The sequence below is a fragment of the Lacerta agilis genome, chromosome 13 (genome assembly GCF_009819535.1).
Source record: "Lacerta agilis isolate rLacAgi1 chromosome 13, rLacAgi1.pri, whole genome shotgun sequence".
Taxonomy (NCBI): Eukaryota; Metazoa; Chordata; class Lepidosauria; order Squamata; family Lacertidae; genus Lacerta; species Lacerta agilis.
The window spans coordinates 42677387-42700567 of record NC_046324.1 but is presented as its reverse complement, the minus strand read 5'-3'; the positions used below and the strand labels follow the sequence as shown (position 1 = coordinate 42700567).

General features: G+C 39.8%; 1 protein-coding gene across 4 annotated transcripts in view; it reads left to right on the top strand.

Annotated features, from left to right (window-relative positions):
- The window catches only part of USP22 (ubiquitin specific peptidase 22), a 102950-nt gene that overhangs the window by 13046 nt on the left and 66723 nt on the right, over positions 1-23181 (top strand). For 3 of the 4 annotated variants that reach the window (XM_033167799.1, XM_033167801.1, XM_033167798.1), the window contains exon 2: positions 14918-15050. In XM_033167799.1, coding sequence (XP_033023690.1) covers positions 14918-15050 — 133 coding nt within the window. Of the gene's footprint in view, positions 1-14917; positions 15051-16659; positions 16733-23181 lie in introns of those variants that run through there. The other variant, XM_033167802.1, reaches the window with a different exon arrangement.

The window sequence follows — 23181 nt, the reverse complement described above, 5'->3', positions numbered from 1 at the left end:
AGAAAAAACATTTCAAATTCTAGGTGCCTGCATGTTCATTCCTGCCAGGGTGCTCCTTCGTTACAAATACTTGCTGCTTGCATGCTTAGGACTGTATTCACCATTAGTTAGAATCTGAGTAGAACTATTGGAATTAATGGATATGACCAACTTAAGTATGCTAATATCAGTGGGTCTACTCTGAGTAGAAATTAGTTTGGCTACAACCCTTAGTGTAAATCTGCTAATTGGAAAATTACTGCATTTGTTATACTTCATAATTCCTGCCAAGGGCTAAGATAATGGATGTCAAGGAAGAAAATTGCAGGAGGCAGGAGGGTCATTTGGAGGAGTGATATAGGCTACAGAAACTACACTTGGTGATTTGATGTTGAACCTTCAGTGCTCATTGCTCATGCATTTGACAACTTTTTCCTCATATTGCTACAGAGAAACTCTTTTTGAACAAGGATAGTCCCTCTTAGCGGGTGGCGCTGTGGTCTAAACCACTGAACCTAGGGCTTGCTGATCAGAAGGTCGGCAGTTCGAATACCCACGACGGGGTGAGCTCCCATTGTTCGTTCCCAGCTTCTGCCCACCTAGCAGTTCGAAAGCACGTCAGAGTGCAAGTAGATAAATAGGTACCACTCCGGCGGGAAGGTAAACGGCGTTTATGTGCGCTGCTGTGGTTCGCCAGAAGTGGCTTTGTCATGCTGGCCACATGACCCAGAAGCTGTCTGCAGACAAACACCGGCTCCCTTGGCCAGTAAAGCGAGATGAGTGCGGTAACCCCAGAGTCATTCGCGACTGGACTTAACTGTCAGAGGTACTTTTACTTTTACCTTTAGTCCCTCTTAAGCATGGTTTAGGTTCTTTAGCTTCTAGAATGCATTAGGACCTTGTTGTTGCTCTTCAGATTTAACAGGGAAAATAGTAAGTGTACTTTATTGTCTTGCTTAGTTCTCACCCCAATTCTTGATATAAATAATTACTATTCATGATACTAGTGGAACCTCTTTTGTCTTCTTTTTAAATTATGCTAGTGTGTATTTACTTCCTAGTTTTGAAGCATCCACTTCTGATATTTGCTTTGCCATAGCAGTGTTGCTGTTGTAGAAAAGAACAGCCTGAAGGCTGCTGGACATTCTGTAAGCTGGCAGTGACTCCAAGTAGACTGTCTGCCAGGCAAGGAAAGCCTGGTGCACAGCCATGCTCTGGCAGTAACCAACACTTTAATCCCCTGCCTTGTTCAGGGCAGTGAGGTGTAGACCAGCCAGCAGAGTTGGTTCTGTGCCACATGGCAGAGTCCTTCTGTAACTGTTCATGTTGCTGGTCTTGTCGCTTTGTGCTTCCACAGCCATACAAGCATGCCAAATTGAACTCTTCTGTCTAGTAGTCCTTTCTACAACATGATGTTTTAAACATGATTGCCTAACATAGAAAGGTGAATCTGTATGTGTATGTGTAAGCATGGATTAAAAAAAACAACACAACTGGTGGCATGAACAGGACCTGCTTAAGACTTGGCAAAGATTAACTGTTTCAGCTATGCTCCCCAAAGCAAAGGGAATATCTTTTCACTTAAAGGTACTCTTTGATGGGATGGTTTCTTTCCTGATTGTTTTAGAATTGGCTTCCTTAGATGGTCTAAATACTAGTTCTAGACTCCAGAATGTTTCAGTTTAGAAATCTTAAGCATGCTGGTGGTTTTACTAGATTTATAGGGAACATAGCCCGTTGTAACGATGTATTCCTGCCTCTTTCTGAGCACCTTAAATGTTGACTTGCAGCCACAGCAAAATGGTTTATCTGTGGTAACAAGCTATTGAGGCAAATTAACAATGGTATTTCCAGAATAAATATGGCACATATGTTAAATGAGTTAGTGCTCCTCTGTGAGTATCTTGACTGACCTTTTTTTTGGAGGGGGATATCTATCTATCTATCTACCGTATTTTCCGGCTTATAAGACGACTGGGCATATAAGACTCCCAACTTTTCCGGTTAAAATATAGAGTTTGAGATATACTCGACTGCAGATTCTCCACTCGGCGTATAAGACGACCCCCGACTTTTGAGAAGATTTTCCTGGATTAAAAAGTAGTCTTATACGCCAGAATATATGGTATATATGAATGTTCAGTGAATAGTAGAAGGGGAGACCTGCATCACCACAATCACATACACACATATTGGGGCACATGCAGTTTTTTCCTACCTTCCCTTTTTTGAGGATGGATTGTTAAAATGAGCCACATGTTAATTTGTATGCAGAATGGGATGGTGCATGAGGGATGCTGCTCTACTACACACATAAAGTCACTGCTGTCATTCTTCCTTGCTGGCTATGGACTGCCTTCATCTTATTCCCCCAGTGACTTGGCCTTGTTCTACCCTAGTTGAACAAGAACTGGCTCTGACAGCTGCTTTGTTGGGTCCCATCCCCCTGCCCCCCTTTAAAGACTAGTAGCTTCATTTTCTGGAAACATGCTACCCTTCCCAGTGCATTCCTGAAAAGCATTTTTCAAGGAAAAATGTCAGACAGCAATGCCGATTTCTCACTTTTTTGTGGACTAAATAGCAGGTGCCTTTACAGAAGGACTGCAGGCAGCTATTTTCTGCAGAATGCTGTTTTGAAAAGGGGTGGAGGAGGATTAAACCTTCTATTTTAAAAGTTTATTCTATTGTATAGAATAATTTACGATAGTATGCTACTATTTGTACTCTTATGTATCCCAGGATTTATTTATTTATTGGCCAACTGTTTTGGGTTGGTTTTTTTAAAAGACTTTATTATGAAGTTAAAATAACAATCCAGTAAGGAATATAGTAAAACAAAACAAAACAAACAAAATTAACTGCGGAACTTGCCCATAAAAAGCATGTGGTTGTCAAGGATTTCTGTTGAGATATAGTAGTTGCAAAAGTTGACTGGCTTGTATTCCAGTTAGGAGTCAACATTAAGGTTTTTATTTCAGCTGCCAAGATAAAGTTGTTGTTTTTTAAAAGCAAACACCTTAATAATAATAATAATATTTATTATTTGTACCCCGCCCATCTGGCTGGATTTGAAAAGATTCTGTTTATTTAGTAAGTGGTGCCTTTCTTATGTCAGGTAGCCATGATGAAGGTGAGAGTTTAGGTTTTGGAACTTCAGGATGTAGCTTTTAATCAGCTCCCCCTTTTCACTCCTAGGTGAGTGAATATTACTTTAGGGATCTGTTAACAATTTATTCTGATGATAACTTGCATCCAAGAAGCAAGTGAAATAATATTGGAAGCCTATACTGACATGGCATACTTATGAACAGTAATTATCCTATTCCTGATTGTAAGAATATACTTACTGGTAGCTCACTTTGAGGGGAAAGTTGCCTTGCCGTGGTCCTCAGCTTTATCCCCTCCACATGCCTCATAGGCAGATTCGGGTGATTGCATTAATGTAGCCAAAACTGGCCTTCAGGTGCTGATTCTTAGGGGGAATGAAAGTGTAGTGTGTGTACAGTAGTTGGAATACAGAATCTACTAACCCATAAAGCTTACTGGATAAGCTCAAGGCAGTCGTCATGTCTGAGTTTTAACTGCTACATAGGGTGGCTTTGAGGATAAAATGAAAGAACCCCTAGGTAATCTGCCCTGAGCTCCTTAGAGAACAGGTGAGATATAATACTATCTGAATCAGTGGGCCCAAGCATATATGCAAAATATTAGAAACAGCAAAAGTGAGATGCCCAAGCATCTTCATAAGTTAGCTTCAAGTGAGAAATCTCCAGCTGAGGCAGTCAGACCCTTTCACTTCTAGGAGAAAATAGTGCATGAATTAAAGTTTCTGGACATGGCATCTCTTTCTTTGATCACCTTCTCAAAATTCACAATTATTTCAGGGGAAATATTGGGTGATATCACTACAGCCTGATTGCTTGCTACATGTTTCCGATGCAGAAGTGTGAGGGTCTGAGAGTTAGATTGAAATAGCAGTATAGTATGTGTTTAGGGCTTCCAGGAATTTCTCCTCCAAGAAGACTTACCAGGTCAACATCTGCTTAGCTTCAGCACTTCTGCAAAATCAGATGACCTTGGACCATTCACTAGGTCCTGCTGGATTTAAATATATTCTGAATCTTACGATGTCATTTGCATAGGGTCAAAACATGATGCACTCCATAATGAGACACAGACACACAACTTTCAGATGTAGAAAAAGTGCTATTGCTTTCATCAGCCACTTTGACTGAAATTTGGCTTGTTTTGACACAGAGACCTGACAGTCGTGCTCCCTGAATCTGCTTCAAAAGAGTCCTTAAATTACTGTTCAAATGGTGGAAAACATTAAGTGTGCCCTCTGCATTTCTTGCTCTCTCTTCTACCCTTTTGCATCTAATAAGCTGTATGCTCATTTCTGAAGATGACTTGGCTTTTGCTTCCATCGGTGCAATGTAGTGTTGAACTGCGTTTCCCTAGTGACATAATGCTACTGTCACCAATGAAAAGTAGTGTTTTGTAAGTAGGCTGCATAATGTTTGAAATTAGATGCGGGCTTTTGTGGTCTTGGATGCTGAACAGATTTTAGAAGATCTGTGCATTGTGTTAAATGTTCATGTGGTGGTAGTGGTTGCTTTTTAAATATACTATCTTTGAAATAGTTCAGTATATTAGGAATGTGGGCAAGTGTTTTTGTACATATGCGTAGTATTTTTTTTAAAATCAAATCTTAATTGCTGTGGAAACACATTTGCTGGGAATTTTTCTTAGCCATTAATCCCAGCAGGCAGTTTGGGAGTTTGTATATTTGTTTTCAGTTAACTAAGCAATGCTTTGGCATTTAATGCAAAGTGTCCATAAATGAAAACACTATAATTTACTAATTTCTGGGGGTGGCATTATGTAATTACTGTCTAGTAGATAGGATAATGTGGAGATAATACCAGCAGGGTATGAAGTGAAGCTAAACATAAAATATTTAACCTTTTGTTGTTTTGGCTAGTTTTTGCCAGAGTTTTAATTTTTTTCATGGAAACTCCATGAGAACCCCACTTAGTGCAGAACTTCTAACAATAAATGCATATATGAAGCTGCTGATAGTGTCTTTAGTCTCCAGAACTCCTTCGCTTCATACGTTTATATATTTCACATCATGCAGGCATTCCTAAAAAAGATTTTTTAAAGTATTGCATTGTCCATGGTACACATGAGTGGCATGTATCTTATATGACTGTAGGTCCATCCTGGAAACACTCATTCTCAAATGTACTGATCAGCTGATGAATGGAGGGTTCAATCCTGTTTTTTGGAGGAGCCTGCTTTGCCAGGGCATTCACCACAGGGAACATGCTGGCAGAGCAGCATGTAGCAGAATTGGACCCTGTTAATCAACTGATGTCAACTGATTGACGGGTGGGTGTGATTTGTGGGAAATGGTATTGTAGGTCCAATTAGTTCCTTGGTGAGCCAAGATTGGCTAGGGATTCCAAACCCCTGTGCTAAGCTAAATTGGGGCTTAGCTCAGTGCAGCATAGCAGCAGAATGACTGAGGAGGAGCAAAGTGGCTAGAGTCTCTTCAGGAGTACACAAAATGTTTTGATTTAGCATGACGTGAGAACCGGACCACTGGTAAGAATTGTGCATAATTTGACAACTTTAAAGACTGCGAAATTGGGAGACAACTCCTAGACCAGTCTAAACTATATGCTGCATAAATAAATCATGTGGTGGATCTGTATTGCAGTGATCTTTCCTGCTAGCAAAATTGCAGCGACTCTGATGTGGTCTTGAGTTTAACCTAAATCGCACAGGACATTTTTTTTTTAAAAAAGAAACTGACTCTGAGGGAGTTAACATTCCCCTCCCCTTTTCTGACTTTCCCTCATGTTGCATAAATAAATCATGTTGTAGAGGATCTATATTGCAGCTATCTTCACTGCTAGCAGAAATGAAGTGACTTTGATGTGGACTAATTAAGTTCACATTTTCTGTGGACAGCTTACAGTGCTTAAAACAAAACAGAAGGGAACTGAGGTCTACAGTTGCCTACATAAGAACCATTGAGTTGCTAAAGCTTTGATCTACATTTCCATCAAGTTTCTTTTTCTGAAAAGATTGTGCTTAACAGTATTTTCAGGTTCATTAACTATAAAGCCCGTAATTTGGGACCCCCTCCAAACCATTGGCAAAATTTTGCAATCGTTTTTTAGCGCCCCCTCCCAACTCATACTCAGAGAGTCATACGCAGGCACCCCCAACCTTCGGCCCTCCAGATGTTTTGGACTATAATTCCCATCATCCCTGGCTACTGGTCCTGTTAGCTAGGGATCATGGGAGTTGTAGGCCGAAACATCTGGAGGGCTGCAGGCTGGGGGTGCCTGGTCATAGGTATCACTGAAAAACCTGATTCACTCCAAACTGGTGCCAAAGTTTTACAATCATTTTGCATTTTGAACCCTCCCTCCCGTTTTGCAGCACCTCGCAAAAAGCCCAGTAATGCATCAAACGGGGGTTTCTAGTTAATGCCACTGTAGTTAACAACACTCAGATTCCCACACTGTGATTCACTCCATACAGGTACCAAAGTTTTGCAATCATTTTGCAGCACCCTGAAAACTGTGACACACTCTCTGTGTGGCCTTTCTGGTCATTTCAAATCCAATGTTGCCCAATACCTCCAAAACTATTGTTTTTTTTTAGGCTTCCGCGCACACTCCCATCATCTCCTCCTAAAATAATGTCTTGAAATGTGTTATCATGTGTGATAAGATGTTGGATTCAACTTGAAAAGGCAAGAAAAGAACATTAGAAAATGCAACCGAAGTGCTAGCTTTATAATCATTGAAACTATCGGGATAAACCCCCTGTGTGAATGCAGCCGTAGCAAACTCCTGGCCATTCAGTCACAGATCTTAAAATCATAGAACCTCAGAAGCACAAGATCTTAAATTCAGAACAATCTCAGGATGGCACAGGACTCCAGTTAGCCTAAGAAGAATTTCACCAAAATGATTGTTTCTAGTTATTTGTTGTAAAATCTGTTCTTATTATTTAAAACTCAGTATTATATACTGGTATGTATACACATACAAAAAAAGTAGGCTCTGGCCAACAAAACTTTATGTCATAATAAAAACAGTTCTTAAAGTCCCACAGCCTGTTTGTTGTTTGTTCATGGAGATTCTACAGTGGAACAGAAAGGGAGGTGCAATCTCCCCACCTCTGCTGCACATCCATGCCCCCATCCTGGTGCCAGTTCCGCTGGGTGTCCTCCTCAGCCCTTGGTCTCTGTGGCCAGCTACCATCACCGCTGCACACACTGGCTCCCAGTAGGCATGGAGTCTCGAGACAGGCCAGGCAGCGGTCCTGAGCAATTTCCCGGGTTAGCGTCTCTTTCATTCTTCCCCACATTCCCTCCCTATTAAAGTGTGGTATTCCCCACTTTACACAATTTCACTTATGTGCATGGGGGCCCAGAATGCAATCTCCACATAAGTGGGGGGATGCCTGTATCTCTTCCTCTGCATTTGGGGGGGCACTGCAATACATTGTGCTTTCACTGGTAAACAATGCAAAACTTTGGGACTGGTTTGGAGTGAATCGGACAATGTCAGGTTTTTGGGTGATACCCAAACCAGGGGTCATAGTTATCAATTCCTAAGTTTGCAGGACACTGGAAAATGTGGGGTCCACACTGCAAAACAATTGCAACACTTTGGCACCAGTTTGGAGGGGATCCCAAATGTTGGGGTTTGTAGTTAATGAAACTAGTGCTTTTCATCAGAGTATCAGGGCAGGTTACCCCAAACATACATTCCTCTCTCTCTCTCTCTCTCTCTCCCCCCCCCCCCCAATCCCTGGGAAGAATAAAATGTTCATTCACTGTGTGTTCCTACCTTGCAAATAACATCTTAGCTTCATGGGCCGCATTGAATAAGACACCCTGCACAATGTCAGGTAGGCAGGGCTGCTTAGCTGGGCTGCTTAGCCTGCCTGCTGCATTACTTCTCAAGTCACGTGTCCCTGAAGATTAGATCAATGCATTACCTAATAGAATGTTTAAAAACATTTTCACGATTTGCTGACACAGGGGAATGAATGAGGTAAAGTAATAGATTTTTATACTCTATCTTAGAACACACTACTGCGGTATTGGCAATCATCTTGTTCTCATGTGAAATTGGCTACTGCAGTGGTGCATTGCAGAAAACGGGGAAATCAGCATTCTGAAATATAAGTAGGGGTGTGTGTGTGTGTGTGTATGTGTATGATTGTATATATGTATTCCTGAAAAGAGAGAGATTTGCAATTTCTCATCTTCTCTTAGCTTGTAAAGAAAGAAGTTTCCTTATACTGTACAGAGATGCAGCTGTTCAGCCATTATTTAGGCATATGCTCACACATTGCCAAGGGTTTTTTTTTTTAATTCTAGATGAGTGGGTTTATTCTTTTTCTCATTGTTTTTATTAGTAAATAAAATAAAAGCAAAAAGTCTTAAGAAACACTCATAATTTTACAGCTGGTTAAAGACAGCGTAAGGTTGAACAATATTATTAAACTTATTACAAAACATTACAAAAAATCTCTTCTCCCCCTCCCCCATAATCAGACTGGTTTATATTAGCAATTGGTTTATTGAGCCATTACACTAGATAACTTTTTTGTGGAAATTTGAGGCTTTGAAGATGACTGATTGCTCTTCTAAAGTAAATTTGCTATATTTGTGTTGATGAAAACCAATAAAAGAAATTTTATTTATGAAAAATTATAATGCTTGATATAATGAAATATCATTTAAAAGTAAGCGTACAATAATAATGGGCAGTAATTTCCTAAAAACTAAACTAAAACAAAATATATTATAACAAACAAAACTAAGCAATGTACAAAACAGAATTAAATATTAAATGTAGAGTCCAAGAAAGCTTTGGTAAACATAAGTTTCCATTTCTCTTTATTTTACCCCATTCTGTGCCTTTGTGCTAGGCGTTTGGTTATATTTAGTGTTGAGAACCTAGACATGAAATGTATTTTCTTCATATGTCTTCTGTATTTTGGTACCTTTTTTTAGTATAGCTTATTGCTGAAATTCAACATGAAATGGGAAAGAGAGCTTCTAATCATGGCAAATGTAGAAAACCTTCAGATAAGCTTGTAGGTCCATCAGTCTACTTGCACTATCTTCTCCATGCAGCAAAGACTTTGTCAGCTTTGTTCCTGTCAATGAAAGTGTTGAGTTCTTCTAGTGGGATACACTGGAATCTTATATCCAGTTGTTCACTGTAGAATAATACCCTTAGGTTTTATGTGAATATTTTTATTATTTAAGAGCCCTGCATTTTCTAACCCTTTAATTCACATTAGTGGTACTTCCTGTATTCTGTACTCTAAAAAATCAATCAAAATTTCTACACCAAATTCTAGTACAGTATAAATTATGCAATCAAAGTGAAGCTGTATTGCTGGAAATCTGAGAGCTTTTCATGATATAAAGCCATGAAAAACAAACTTGGTTCCTTGCCCTCCCATTAGGTAGTATTCTCAGGAAGGCTGGTGAATTCTTCATTCAGATTCTGCAATTTTTCCTATACATTTACAGAATTGCATAATCTGGGTAGACCTGAGTATGGCAAAGTGTACTGCCCAGTATTGTCTTTCTGTTATTTCTCCCCATTATTTCCCTGATATTCTTGTGTTTATATTTATGTAAGAGTCCTACTTGTGGAGATTATATACTGTAGTAGCATCACATACAACCTAAATCCCAGCAGAAAAAATAAGACATAATGACAGGGCTATCCGAAGCCCACATGACTTTCTTATTAGATGTTTTATCTACTAACAATTTACTTTCCCATCCTCCTTTCAGTCAATACATTGTATTTGGAAAGTAGCATTAAATTGAGTAAGGTACGTTAAGTACTGTTTGAATTTTTAAAATTGATTTTTAATTATTGTGAATTTGCTTTGAGGTGCTTCATAGGAAGTATTCATAAATGAAATAAATCATAATCATTGAAATTTCCAGGCTGCTATCCTAAGAATACTATGAGTAAGTCCCATTCATTCAGCAGGCTTATTTCCAAAAAGATATGCATAGGATTGCTTTGCATGTCATTTTGTTGTGGGTTAGATTACAGTTCAGTTGTACCACTTCATAACATGGGTCAGAAGAAGTTGGTTATTTGGTGAAAGTTTATTCCTTTCCCTGAGATCATCTTCTGAGGCCCTCCTTCATGTTCCCCCTCCTCAAGAGGTTCGGTTGGTGTAACACAAGAATGGGCCTTCTCTGCAATGGTTACCCATATGTGGAATGCTCTCCCCAGGGAAGTTTGCCTGGCACATTCATTATACACCATTAGGTGCCAGGCAAAATCGTTCTTTTTAACCAGACCTTTGGTTGATCTGATTTACAACCCATACCCCTTTTAAAATGTTTTTTTTTTGGGAGGGGGGTACAGTATTGGGTTGCTGTTTTTATTTTTATTAGGTATTTTGTGGTTTTATATATTGATTTTATTCTGTGAACTGCCCTGAGGGACCCCCCCCCCCCCGGGTATAGGGAGGTATATAAATTCAAACAACAACAACTTTCTTCTACCCAGTTTCCCACTCCTTGAAGGAGCGTTGCTTAACCAAGGAAAGTCACGTGACACTTAAAGCGAGGTCTGATAAGCACTGGCTGCAATATTGTACCAGGGCATCTAGTTGGCGTATTTAAATTTCCCGGACAATGTTTCTGATCATACGCTATCCTCTTTGATCAGGGTGGGGGAACTTCAGGCCCAGTGGCCAGATGTAGCCCTCCTAACTTCTGTTCAGCTCCTGAAACTCTTCCCCAGGCTACACCCTCTTCCAAGGCTACACTACCTCCTTCTGCTCTGCACTTTCCTCCACTGCTTTTGCCAGGCTGAGATGCTGCTGCTTCCTTGCCTGGATGGAGGGTGAAGGGATGTGGGTTGGTGTGTATAGAAACCTCTCACTTCCACAAGTCTGAAATGATCTCTGTTGTACAAAGGTAAGAATCACATTTGTTGCTATGCCCACTTTTGTATCTCACCCACCCACTTTTGCATCTGACCCTGCCCATCCCTGGCATGTGGCCCTTGGAAAGTTGCCCATGAGGGAACATGGCCCTCTCTTTGGAAAAGGTCCCCCACCCCTACTCTAGATGGTTAAACCAGTAAACAACATTGCTATTTGTCAACAGCTGGAAAAATTAAGATCTCAGTTCCAAGTGCTATGTTACAGGCTTGCATAATTTCTTTAAACTTTAGTTTTGTGAGTTGCAAGGCTGAATGTCATAAATAGCAGCCGTCTATATTTTTAACACTCCCGGCTAATGATTCATAAGCTACCTTGATGTTGCCATGTTCTATCTTTTCCCAAACTTCCTTGAGCTTTTGAAAAAGTCGTGATTTGAAAAAGAATTGCATCATTAGAACTGCACCTTGTTGTTAAGCCTGTTTACCCAGAAACTATTATCGGTAGGACTCCTAGCTTAAACGTATTTAGGATTACAGAATACATCTGAGTTCAGTGTCTCTCTAGTAATAAATCATTGCAGTATTTGGTATCAGAAGAGCTTTTTCTTTGATTAGAATAGGAACAGATTTGTTAGTGCTGTTTCGGGTGTTAGGTAACAAAACACACATGAAAGGGCTTCTGAGAATACTTAGCTGCAGTCAGTGGTTGACTGAAGAACTACTGTATTTTTCGCTCCATAGGGCGCACCGGACCATAGGGTGCACCTCGTTTTTAGAGGAGGAAACAAGGGGGGGGGGAGAGAAAGATTTTTCTGGTTTTCCTCCTCTAAAAGCCCTGGTTTTTTTGTTTTTTTTGAGGATCAGCTAAATGTTTTGCAGCTTTTTTTTTGCAAAGGGGGAAAAGCAAAGAGGAAAAGCCCCATTTTTATGGGGTTCAACTCACATTTCTGCAGCTTCTAAAGGAAACGGAGCCTTTTCTACAGTTTCCAGACAGATAATCTAATCAGCCAGTCACATGTCATTGGGGAAACAAACAACCTCCCTCTGCAGCACATTCAACAATGGAGGCCTGGGCAAGAGGGCAGGGCTGAAAGGGAGCCGGGACTCTTATCTCTCTCCCGATCTCTTGCTGCTCAGCGGGGTCCTTTCAACACTCCTTTTTCTCTTTGTAAAATAAAAAGCATGATCCTCTTTTGGCCCCTGGGCAATTCAGCTCCAGGGGCCACCATTCGCTCCATAAGACACACAGATATTTCCCCTTACTTTTTAGGAGGAAAAAAGTGCGTCTTATGGAGCGAAAAATACGGTACCTCCATGGGGATGCAATCTCTGCATCTGTGTTAGGTCTTCTTGAAAGGATGCTGGCCTCACACCAGTCAGGGTCAAAATCAACACATGTATTGGCATTTAAGGGGTGGGGCTAGCATTCATTTGAACAGGAATTCTTGCTTCGCTAGGTGTTATTCCTTCTCTCTCTTCCCCCCCGGAATAATTTTGGCAGTTAAATACTTAACCAAGGTAGGTGACAGTTTGTCTAACCCAGTGTTCAAGCTGCTTTCTGACACATTGGTGCATATTGGCTCATAACTAGCATTTGCCTAATTAAACAAGCTATGGCCTTTTAAATTGTGTGGGGGGAGTATTGTTTTTGTTTGCTACAATGGTATATATTTTTGTGTTTTTATTTTGCAAACCACCCCGTGATCCTCGGATGAAGGGCAGTATAGAAATTTGAAAAAAACAACAACAACATTTTGTTTAGTACTTGCCTGCAAGCTTGAGAATTTGCTTTTTTATATATGTGAGGTCAGAATGGCTATTGCCTCTCTACTAATACGTTGGCCTCTTACTTGCCATTGACTAGTCTGCTGTGATGTCATAGAATGTTCTCTAAACATTCTAATGTGAGTTGGCATTCTAATTATTGGGCATTCTCAATATGGAAATGGTCTATTGTCCACTGAGAAATCTCAGCTTAGTAACATTTCTTTAAAATAAGCCCAACTTCTTCCTGCTTATACCTACCTAGCCCACCCTCCTTGGAAGTTCCTTTTCCTGTCCTTGTGCTTCTCACATTATTATTTTTTTAATACTTTTGAAGACTGCCAGGAACAAAATGATGTCACTTTCTGCTAGTCATTTTTGAGTGCCTGTAACAAAGTAGGTTCTTTTTTGTTAACTCATTCTGTTGTGTACAATCAAATTAGAAACCAAATTGTCAAGAGTTGTTGACATTGTGCCTTTCATCAGAAAGATTGCTCATATTTTAGCCCATTGTACCCAAGAATTACAGCTCTGTATTGATACATTATGAATTTTGCAACTTTTATGTAAATAAGTGTTGGAATTTTATCTATTTTTAAAAATAATCCATAAAATAGATGTGTGGTTTTGGGTTTGTAAGAGCATCGGTTTTCCATTTAAAAAATACTGAAGCTTTTTCATAATGCAATACAATTAAAAACAAATTAATCTAAATGAAAAATAAGGGGGGAGGCAAAATGCTCTTTCAAAGGTAGATCTTAACCCTTGTCTCACACAGAAAGGGGTGGACTCTCCCAGCTCACCCGGGCACTTCCCTTTCTTCTCCCAGCCTCCCACCCTGGGAGCTGTTGTAAGTGCATCTGTTTTCACCTCTCAGCTTGGATGCAGTGCTAAAGTCAAAGTTGGACTTAAAAGTGTTTTATCCAGCTAGGTTCTTCTCTGGGTAGACTCAATTGGAATTAACAGACATTACTAACTTAGGTCTATTAGTTTAAATGAGCCTGCATTGAATAGAACTTGGTTGGCTACAACCCAGAGTGCTTAAATGGTTAGCCTCCCACCTGAATTTAATACCTAACCATTTCCTAAAATCTGTGTGTCTAGACCAGCATGCAATTTTAAATTGGTACCTTCTGACTTCTGTACAAATCTTGGCAAATGGAATGAGGACAAAAGGGTTTTTGGTAGACATAGAATAATAAGTACAAACAAAACAAAACCCAGTTCCCAATATTTTAACGTATCTGGAAGGTAAAACTCAGGGGAAAGAGATGCAGATTGGAACTCTCACACTTCTCTGGGGCAAAGTAAACAGACTGTGACACAGTTGAGGAGATTAATCCTGAATCGAGTGCTGGGATCAGAAGAAACAGAAAGCATATCTAACCTCCACTGTAGGGATTTTTCTCGATGTACCCCTTTCTTTTCTCAGTAGGAATGAATTGTCATCATTCATGAATGGACTAAAATAAAAAGGATACTTGGGGATGGAGTTGCAGCGGGGGTTAAAACAATTCAACATCCCTGACAGCAGGTGGCCAGGTCTTCACTGGCAAACTGTGTGTGTAATATATGTTCGTTGTGTACGTGAATACATCCTCCTTCCCCATCATACATATAAGAGACAATTTGCCAGTCTAAAATGTGTTGTGGTATGGCACAGTGGTGGGAACTCTCTCCTTATATTATCAAAGAAAGTATTTCCTGTCTTCTCTTACGTCTTTATAATAATAGTTCAGTGCATAATAGAATATTTCTCCAGCAATTTTAGCTGCATAAATAAACAAATAAGCAAGTTATTCCTCTGATGAGTTTTATCTATCCATTTTAGCAGTTTGCAAATCTTAATCGACTAAAGACATCTGACTGGCTAGCAGAAGGTTAACAGGTTGTTGTACCACTTTCTAATAATCTCTAGCTGTTCTGATAGGTACCGTTTTGGATTGTATCTGTGCCATAATAAATAGGGATGGACCAACAGAGGTATGGGTTTATAAATGTGTTTCCTTAGTGGGAAAACATGCATAATAACATATCCCTTTTGGATGGAGAATTCAGTTCTAGCTATCAGTCTGGCTCATTTTAATACTGGAAAGTAGAAATAAATGTCACACATATGTTAGTACTTACAAACCTAATCAAAGAGTGTATGAACTTACACAATAAAGTATTTGCTATTTGTAATGAATATCATCTTTGTATTTCAGGCAAAGTCGTGCATCTGTCATATGTGTGGTGCCCATCTGAACAGACTTCATTCTTGCCTGTACTGTGTTTTCTTTGGCTGTTTTACAAAGAAACACATCCACGAGCACGCAAAGGCAAAGCGACACAACTTAGGTAAGCAATCTTTTTAGACTCCTGCAATAGCATTGCTTGTTTACTAATGCATGATTTTTACAATGTGGAAATACTTCATTTAGATCAGAACCCAGACAACTTGACTCTTCTGGTTATAGAGGATATTTCATATAGAGGTTTTTTTCTGGCTGATATGACTGGCGCCTATGTTGAAGCCCTGGCCAACCTATGGAACACCCGAATGGCTCAGGCTATAGACACAATCGCCCTGAGCACCCTCTCCCACTTCATGGAGCCCATTTGGCCCCCTGGTATACTCCAGAGCTTAGGGCTGGGAGACAGATTGAATGCAAGTGGAGGAAAGATCCAAATGAATGATCCTTTTGCAGGCTGGCCCAAAGGAGGTGGGAGAACCAACTGTATCTCGCTGTGACTTGTTTGCAAAGCATTTTGAGGATAAAATCGCTTGCATCCACCAAGAATTTGACTGTGCTGTTATAGCAGATGAATCCATGGGGTGCCCAGAGCACAGTCTAGTCCTGTTGTGTTGGATGAGTTTCAGTTGATAAGGCTCGAGGATGTGGACAAGGTGCTTGGATCCTTGCCCTTCTTGACTGATAAAAACCAGCAGGGAGGGAACAGCTGGCTGGACCAGGGAGGTGATCAATGCCTCTTTACAAGAGGGGGTGATCCCTGCCTGTTTAAAAGAGGCAGTGGTAAAACCACTCCTTAAGAAACCTTCCCTGGATTTGGAAAACCTAACTAACTACCAGCCAGTTACTAATCTCCCTTTCTTGAGCAAAGTTCTGGAGCAAGTGGTTGCAGACCAGATCCAGGCACTTTTGGAAGAAACTGATTTTCTGGATCCGTTTCAATTGGGGTTTAGGCCCCAGTTTTGGCACAGAAACTGCTTTGGTCGCCCTGTATTATGACAAGGGAAATGTGTCCTTGTTCATTCTTCTCGACCTCTCAGTGGCTTTCGATTCCCTCGACCATGGTATCCTGCTGGAGTAACAACAACAACAACAACAACAACAACCCACTCATTTTTTCTGGTAATTTACAGTCTGAAGTTACCCTATAATTATGGCCTTGATTAATTGAGACTAGGTAGCTAGAAATAAATAAGTCAAACACACACACACACACACACACAGAGAGAGAGAGAGAGAGAGAGAGAGAGAGAGAGAGAGAGAGAGAGAGAGCATAACTAACTGCTTTCTAGTTAGTGGAAAGGAGAGTGGTATTTTATGTTTTCCATTTTATTATGATGCAAAGCTCATTTGTAATCATGAAAGATGTTGGTGTACCTGAGTGTTACAGTTACAAACCTGATCTTTTGATTTTAACAGAAAATGTCAAACACTTAATTCCATTGGATCTTGATATCTTTTAAATTGTATAATTTCCTGCCTAAAACCAAATGGTCTTTGGTGGTTTATCCTGGAAAACCTTCATTTTTAAAATGCTTAAATCCCTTTTATTTATAAAGAAGTAAACATGTTCTCAGTTCACTTAGCAGGACTTCCAGTTAGGCCTGCATTAATGTATGAGCTCTATATTTGTGACTTGGATAGACAACCTCCTTGAAGGTGTTTTTGAGTGTTTTTAAAAATGAATTTTGATTGTCATGTATTTACTTCGTTAGTTAAAAACTTTCCATCTACTGCCTCACCTTCCCAGACTTGTCAGATGCTCAGCCTGGTAGGATTCAGCAAACAGTATGTCATATTATCTTATCAATGTCTATGCAAATGCCCTATTAGTTAAATAATTATTATATATAGTACTTCCTACTCTTACTATACATCTTGAAAAGGCTCAACTGAAACCACGAAGCTTGAATTACCTGTTCACTTAATTATCAATGCATAAAGTCAGACATTTTGCCCACATTTTGTGCATGGTTGCATGCATGCCGTAAATTTACATAACATAAATTTACTTAACATTAACAGAAGTTTTGAAGAAACGAAGCATACTTTTAAAAAAGATATTGTATGTCACAGCAGGCATACAGCTTGGAAAAGGCATTCCTCCTTGTGTGAGAGTGAGGGGTGAGTGCCTCTTAAGATGGTCCTTGCCACCAACAGTTTTTTTAAAAAAGAAATACTTTACCTCAGTAGCTCGGGTTACATACGCTTCAGGTTACAGACTCCGCTAACCCAGAAATAACGCTAAAGTGGTGCTTCAGGTTAAGAACAGTTTCAGGTTAAGAACGGACCTCCAGAACAAATTAAGTACGTAACCAGAGGTACCACTGTATTTTAAATGTAATGATTATTATTTAGTTGCTTGACAAATTGGTGGTGCCAACATAACAGCAGCAAAGTGTGGGAATGCTTAGATCTGCAACCAAGTGGAATAAGAGTGACATACCTGTAACATTTTTTTGGAGGGGAGAGGATTATTGGAGGTAAAGGAAGCTATCCAATGGGAACTGGCTGTTAGCTTAAGAAAAACCTTAAGAAAAATGGGAGAGAGTGAGAGATAGTGTGTGGTCTAATTAATTGCTACAATTAATTGCCTGGGATCTGTATGGTAGTAATATGGTTTAAATCTTGTATGCTTAAATTTAGAGTGCATATAAGTCTTAAAACTTATTGTAAAAATTCCTGCTGGACAAGGTTACAAGTGGGGAAACTCCCTTTTAATGTGTGCCACCCCTGAAATGTCAGATGAAAATATTCTTAACAGCAGTGCCTGAAACAGCACCGTTGGAATGCCATTTGATCACCCCCCCAAAAAACATGTTACATGCATACACATATCTCAAAATGAACTGAAATTATTTTTGAAGCACTTAGTGACTTTGCTGAGCTTACATCAGTCTCCATGGAGACGAACAGAACCTGAAGCTCCAGATAACAAATTGTGAAGCTTTAGCAGAAGCAGCTACATATATGCTGCAGAATGATGTATTTGCATGTACTAGGGGTGAAATCCACCCCCAGTGTGTAACCCCTGAGCTTGAGGACAAGTTCCCCTTCTCATTCAGTATTATGCATCTCACTACTTTTCTCCAAAATGGAGATATAGTTAGAACTCTCTAACACCTTGATTTCTATGGCCTTTAAAAGCAACCTAAATTTGTCCTGTGTGTAGTAAGTCAGAACGGAGGTGCAAAAAGGAAGAACTGTGCCAAAGCATCTATTATTGTTCCTCCTGGGCAGAAAGAACTTGGAGCCGTTTGCTGGTGCATATGCTTTGTAGGAGGTGGTTGGTGGGTGGAGCTAGTCCACCCCCAAGCCCTTGATCAGTTCAAAATAAGACTCTCGATTGAAAAAAGAAAGCAAGTTGCTGACAAGGTAATTATAGGCTACTGTATTCTACAGTGAGACCCCAGCCTGTGGCAGTCATCTTCTTTGTGAGTCTCATTTTGGAGCCCTTGGCCTGCAGGGCCACACTGCAATATTAATTCCTTGGATTTACAAAGGCATAGCAGATAGAGGGAAGATCTTTGTTTTCTGAGAAGTAATGCATGTTTGATAGGACTGAAAAGAATGGTCTCCACTCCAGCCATCTGCTACTTCTGGTGCTGGACAACTGGAGTACTCCTTGAGCCGGATTTACTGTGTACATACTGGATTTACTATGCAGAAAATATCATAAATTAGGATCAAAATGGGAGTATGGAACCCTCATGCTTTGCATGCAGAAGGTCTCTAATTCAGTCCCTGCTATCCCCAGAATAGCAAGTGATGTGAGAGGTTTCTCTTCAAGACCCCGGAGAACTGCTGGGCTAGGTTGAGAAACAGTCTGACTTAGAATAGCTTTCAACTCAAGAGTTAGAAACAATAGAACTGGCTCCTTTTAGCTTCAGCTCCATAGTAATTGTCCTATGAACTGCCCATAATGGCTAAATGGGATAAGAGACAACAAAAACTAAAAACAGGGTATTTTACTTTGAATGTAGTCAGGGTGAATTAGTCATTAAAAATAATCAACTGAGATGAAATTCTGCAGGAGGTTCATGTTCTCTTTCTCTTCCCTTTTCTCTACATATACTGCAAAGTGCCACAAGACCTATATAAGAGCTGCTGCCAAGATGCATGTTGTTTTTGTAAATACAGTGATTTGTGCATCTGTGCTTAATTTCTGAACCACAGTTAGATCAATTCTATTGTATGGGATGGTGAAAGTGGATATTCCATTGTAGTTAACATACACATTTGTAAATAAGCAAATAATAAGTTTCTGGGTGCATCTGGATCCATAGATGGCTGAGAGAAGCAGAAATCGTAAATTAGTTCAACTTTTTGGGGAGGGGAGGGTACTATGTTACATTTTCCAGAGGAACGGAAAGTCTGCAGCAATCAGTAGTATGGACAAGGCAGTACTGTATTGTGATCTTTAAACAACTCCAGTTTCTTTCTGTGCAGATTGACACTGCAGACCTCTTCTTTTTCAAATACCTTTTAATCAGGTTTGTATTGCTCACTTGGGACCCTCCTCCCAAAGAAGTGCACTGACTTCAAGGAATTTGAAGGACTTTAGGCATCCATTTGTTAACTTGTGGACTCTTGATCACAAAGGAATGCCTTTATCCAGGTCCCTTGGTAGCTTACCTGTCTGACCCCAGAAGACCAGTCACAGATACATTTCTTAAGTACCAATCTGCCTCTGCATGCCTGGTAGGACTTACTCACTTGCCACCTTTCACAGGATGGCTTTAAATCTTTCTGTTCAGACTGATGAATTGTTGCTGCTGTTTCTGATTCATTCTTGGCGGAGCAACTGCTAGGGTGATTATAAATGGTTAGGTACATTTTTCTGGGGGAGGGACCATGGCAGGCGGAAGGATTTTTGTTGGTTCTTTACCGATAGAGATAACAGCATGGTGTTTGATGATGCCAGATACAAGTTTTGCTGTCAGCTTTCACTTCCAGAAAGAAGTTGAAACGAAGGGATTGCCCCTCTTGTTTCTTTGAAAATTTGCTCTTCGCAGTTTAGAGAGACTGTTGAAGGGTTGTTTTCCTGCCCTGTAAGTTCAGTGCCTGGAAGCCACCATCTTACCCAAACCACCCTGCAGCCCTATTATGGGCACTGGGACTGCAAATGCCTTGCTTTCTTAATCATCTTTGGAACAGGATAACTTACAACCTAAAAGAGTTTCTGCGTCTGTTAGTAAGAATCGCCACCTGGTGAGTTAACTGCTTTCTGTAATAAAGGAGAAGGAAAGAAATCTACTGCTTATGGCATTGAGTAAAAGCAACAAAAAGCTGGAATTATGGTGTGAAATGAGAAAGTTTTAAATGGACAAGAGGAATCTCTGTGAAGCTTTAAGTGGATTATTTTTCATTTTCATTTTTTATTTGATGAAAGTGTGTTTAAGAAATTGAAAGTTAGCTTGCCAACTGACACTATATCCATGGGAATGGAATTAAGCTTGTGATACTGCTGAAGTGATGGAAGCCGTTAAGGGACAAAAGTCTAATAACTTCAGTGAAGCAGGAAAATAGTCTCCCCATTCAGAATAAGAAAAAAATAAGGAAAAAAGGCAGAAGGGGGGGGGGAAGAGGTAGAAGATAGGAGATCTTCAGGGTCCTTGCTTACTGTGAATGTTCTTAAGCAGATGATGACAGAGCAGACAATGTCTCTCACTGAAACAATATAGGCTTTAGGGGGGGAATAGATAAAAAATTGACAAGACTAGAAGAACAGTCATTGAAGTGAGGAATGAAATTAAACCAGAGATGAATGAAATGGAAAATGGAATCAGATATGACATAGAGGCTTTAGATGACAAGGAACTGGCAGGACTGAGAGCTGAAACTATGGCAAAACTAGAAGGGACAACTGATGAAATCGAAGAACCCACTGTGCGTGTGTGTGGGGAAAAGCAGCAGCCATCTGATAAAGCTGAGATACTGGAAAACAAAAATGAAGTTATGGATGGAGAAAGCTCTGGATAATCTGACATTGATGGAATTGAGAGAGAGAAAGGGTTCCACATACAACTTGTAATTCCAGAGGATAAAGCTATTAAATCTCTGGGGGGAAATTTCGGAAAAAGAATGGAAGGAACACAAATGGAACAGTCATTAATGGATAACGTGGGGAAAGCATGGCAGATATAACAGGAAATGGGAATTGAAGATACAGAACTGGGTGCGAACCAATGGATACAAAAGAATTATGGAATATTATCTCAGCATTTGATCACAGTGGAGAGACTCTTATATGTGCCAAGAGGAAAACATTTACTATTTAATATGGAGGCATGGTTTCTGAAATTGTTGGAGGCGAAGTTGATACTTTTTATTAGAGAAAAACTATTGCTTACATTGAATTGGGAACCCTTTTTGGACTTTTTGTGCGAAAAGGAAAATGGACACGAATATGAACCAACCCGGACCCTGTGGTCATCTGAAGCCCTTCCTTGGGTGCCTTCCCCATGAAAGGTCTGGAAGGTGGCAATATGGGAACGGGCCTTGTGTGCAGTGACTCCTCATTTGTGGAATGCTCTCCTTGAGAAGGCTTGCATGGCACCTTCATTACATATCTTTAGGCACCAGACAAAAATGTTACCCTTCAACCAGGCATTTGGCAGATTCTAGGGTTTTTTTTAATGTGTGCGTGAGAAAGGGGAGTTGATGGTTCATTTTGTTTTTGTTTTATTAATGCATTTTGTGTTTTATTTTGTATTTTTATGTTGTGAAGGGCAGTATACAGTTTATAGATAGATAGATAGATAGAAGAACTCTTCTGCCAGAATGCAAGACAGTTAAGGCAGTTTTCAACTGCAGAATCCTGAATCCCGAGGAAACTTAATTCCTATTTCAGATACCACCATCTTCTGTGACTGTGTTTGACACCAAATGGTTAGATGTCCTACAGTAGTGCTTTGCTCTGTTGGAAAGCCAATGTGGTTCAGTGACTGGATGTGGCAAACCCAGGTTCAAATCCCTGTCCAATTATGAAACATCCTAGCAAGGGCATAGCCAGGATTTTTGCTGGGGGGGGGGAGCTAAAGTTGTTGAACTTTTTTAGTAAAAACACCCCATATATAGAACACTGCGGGGCCCATCCTATAATTGAGTACTTACAATAAGGGAGAAACAAAACTCAGTTCCTAGGGGGAAGGATGAAGTTCAAATGCTTGCCCTCTTTGTAAGAGAATAGAACAGAATATACAGAAGAACATAAAGTAGAAAAGAATCAGTATGTGCTTGTTTGGGGAATCACACCCATAATGTGCAGGGTCTTTTCTGCTGTGTCCTTGGCTTCTATATATCTCACCACAGGAGCTTATATGACATTGTCTAGAGAATGTTCATACCTAAGCCTTGCAGAAATCTGTCTTGCAGGAGGCAGTATATTTATTTTGAAAATCTGGACCCCTACCCCATATATATATATATATATATATATATATATATATATATATATATATATATATTAAGATGGACGTTACAGTGCACATTGTTATACAAGTGGGGCAGCCAACCAAAATATTGGCTGTTATTTCTGAGAGAGGAGCTGAGGCATGAGGAAATTCATGTTGCTAGTCTCGGCCAATAAATGGCTGGGATAATAGCTGCAGGTACAGCTATGTGTGAGAGCAGATGAGAGGGAATGTGCAGGTGCAGTTTGTTAGTGATTGACTTGGCATTGTGTATCATGAGCCTCAAAGTTAGATGGGAATGGGTATTTTGAGATGCCATCTCACCGATTGCTTCCAGGGAATCTGTTAGCAAAGCTGTCTTGTCACATGTACTGCTAATGAAAAAGGTTTCTAAGGCTTGATGAAGGCTTTGGCCCCATAATCCCTAAACATACTTTGGTAAAATCATCTTGAAAAATTGGTGTCAATTCAGAGATATTGAGTACTAAATAGCTCTTAATGGAAGAAGTTAAAGTAATTGCAAGCTAAAAAACAGCCTTTGTTCCACCTTTCCATCTTGTTTTGTTCCAACTTGTTTTGAAAATTCTTCATGAGGCAGGATTATAATAAAACAAGAGCCATAAATATCCAATTTCTCTTCTCCACATATTGCATATCACATACTGGAGGACTTTGTAATAATTGACTTTTGTTTTTAATTTTAAACTAATTGCAGAGGTTTCCTTGATTTACAATAAAGTCGTAGTATATAATATATATAAAGGGCTATGATAATTCACTTGAAAATATCTGACTATTTTAAAATATAACATTCAGATATCA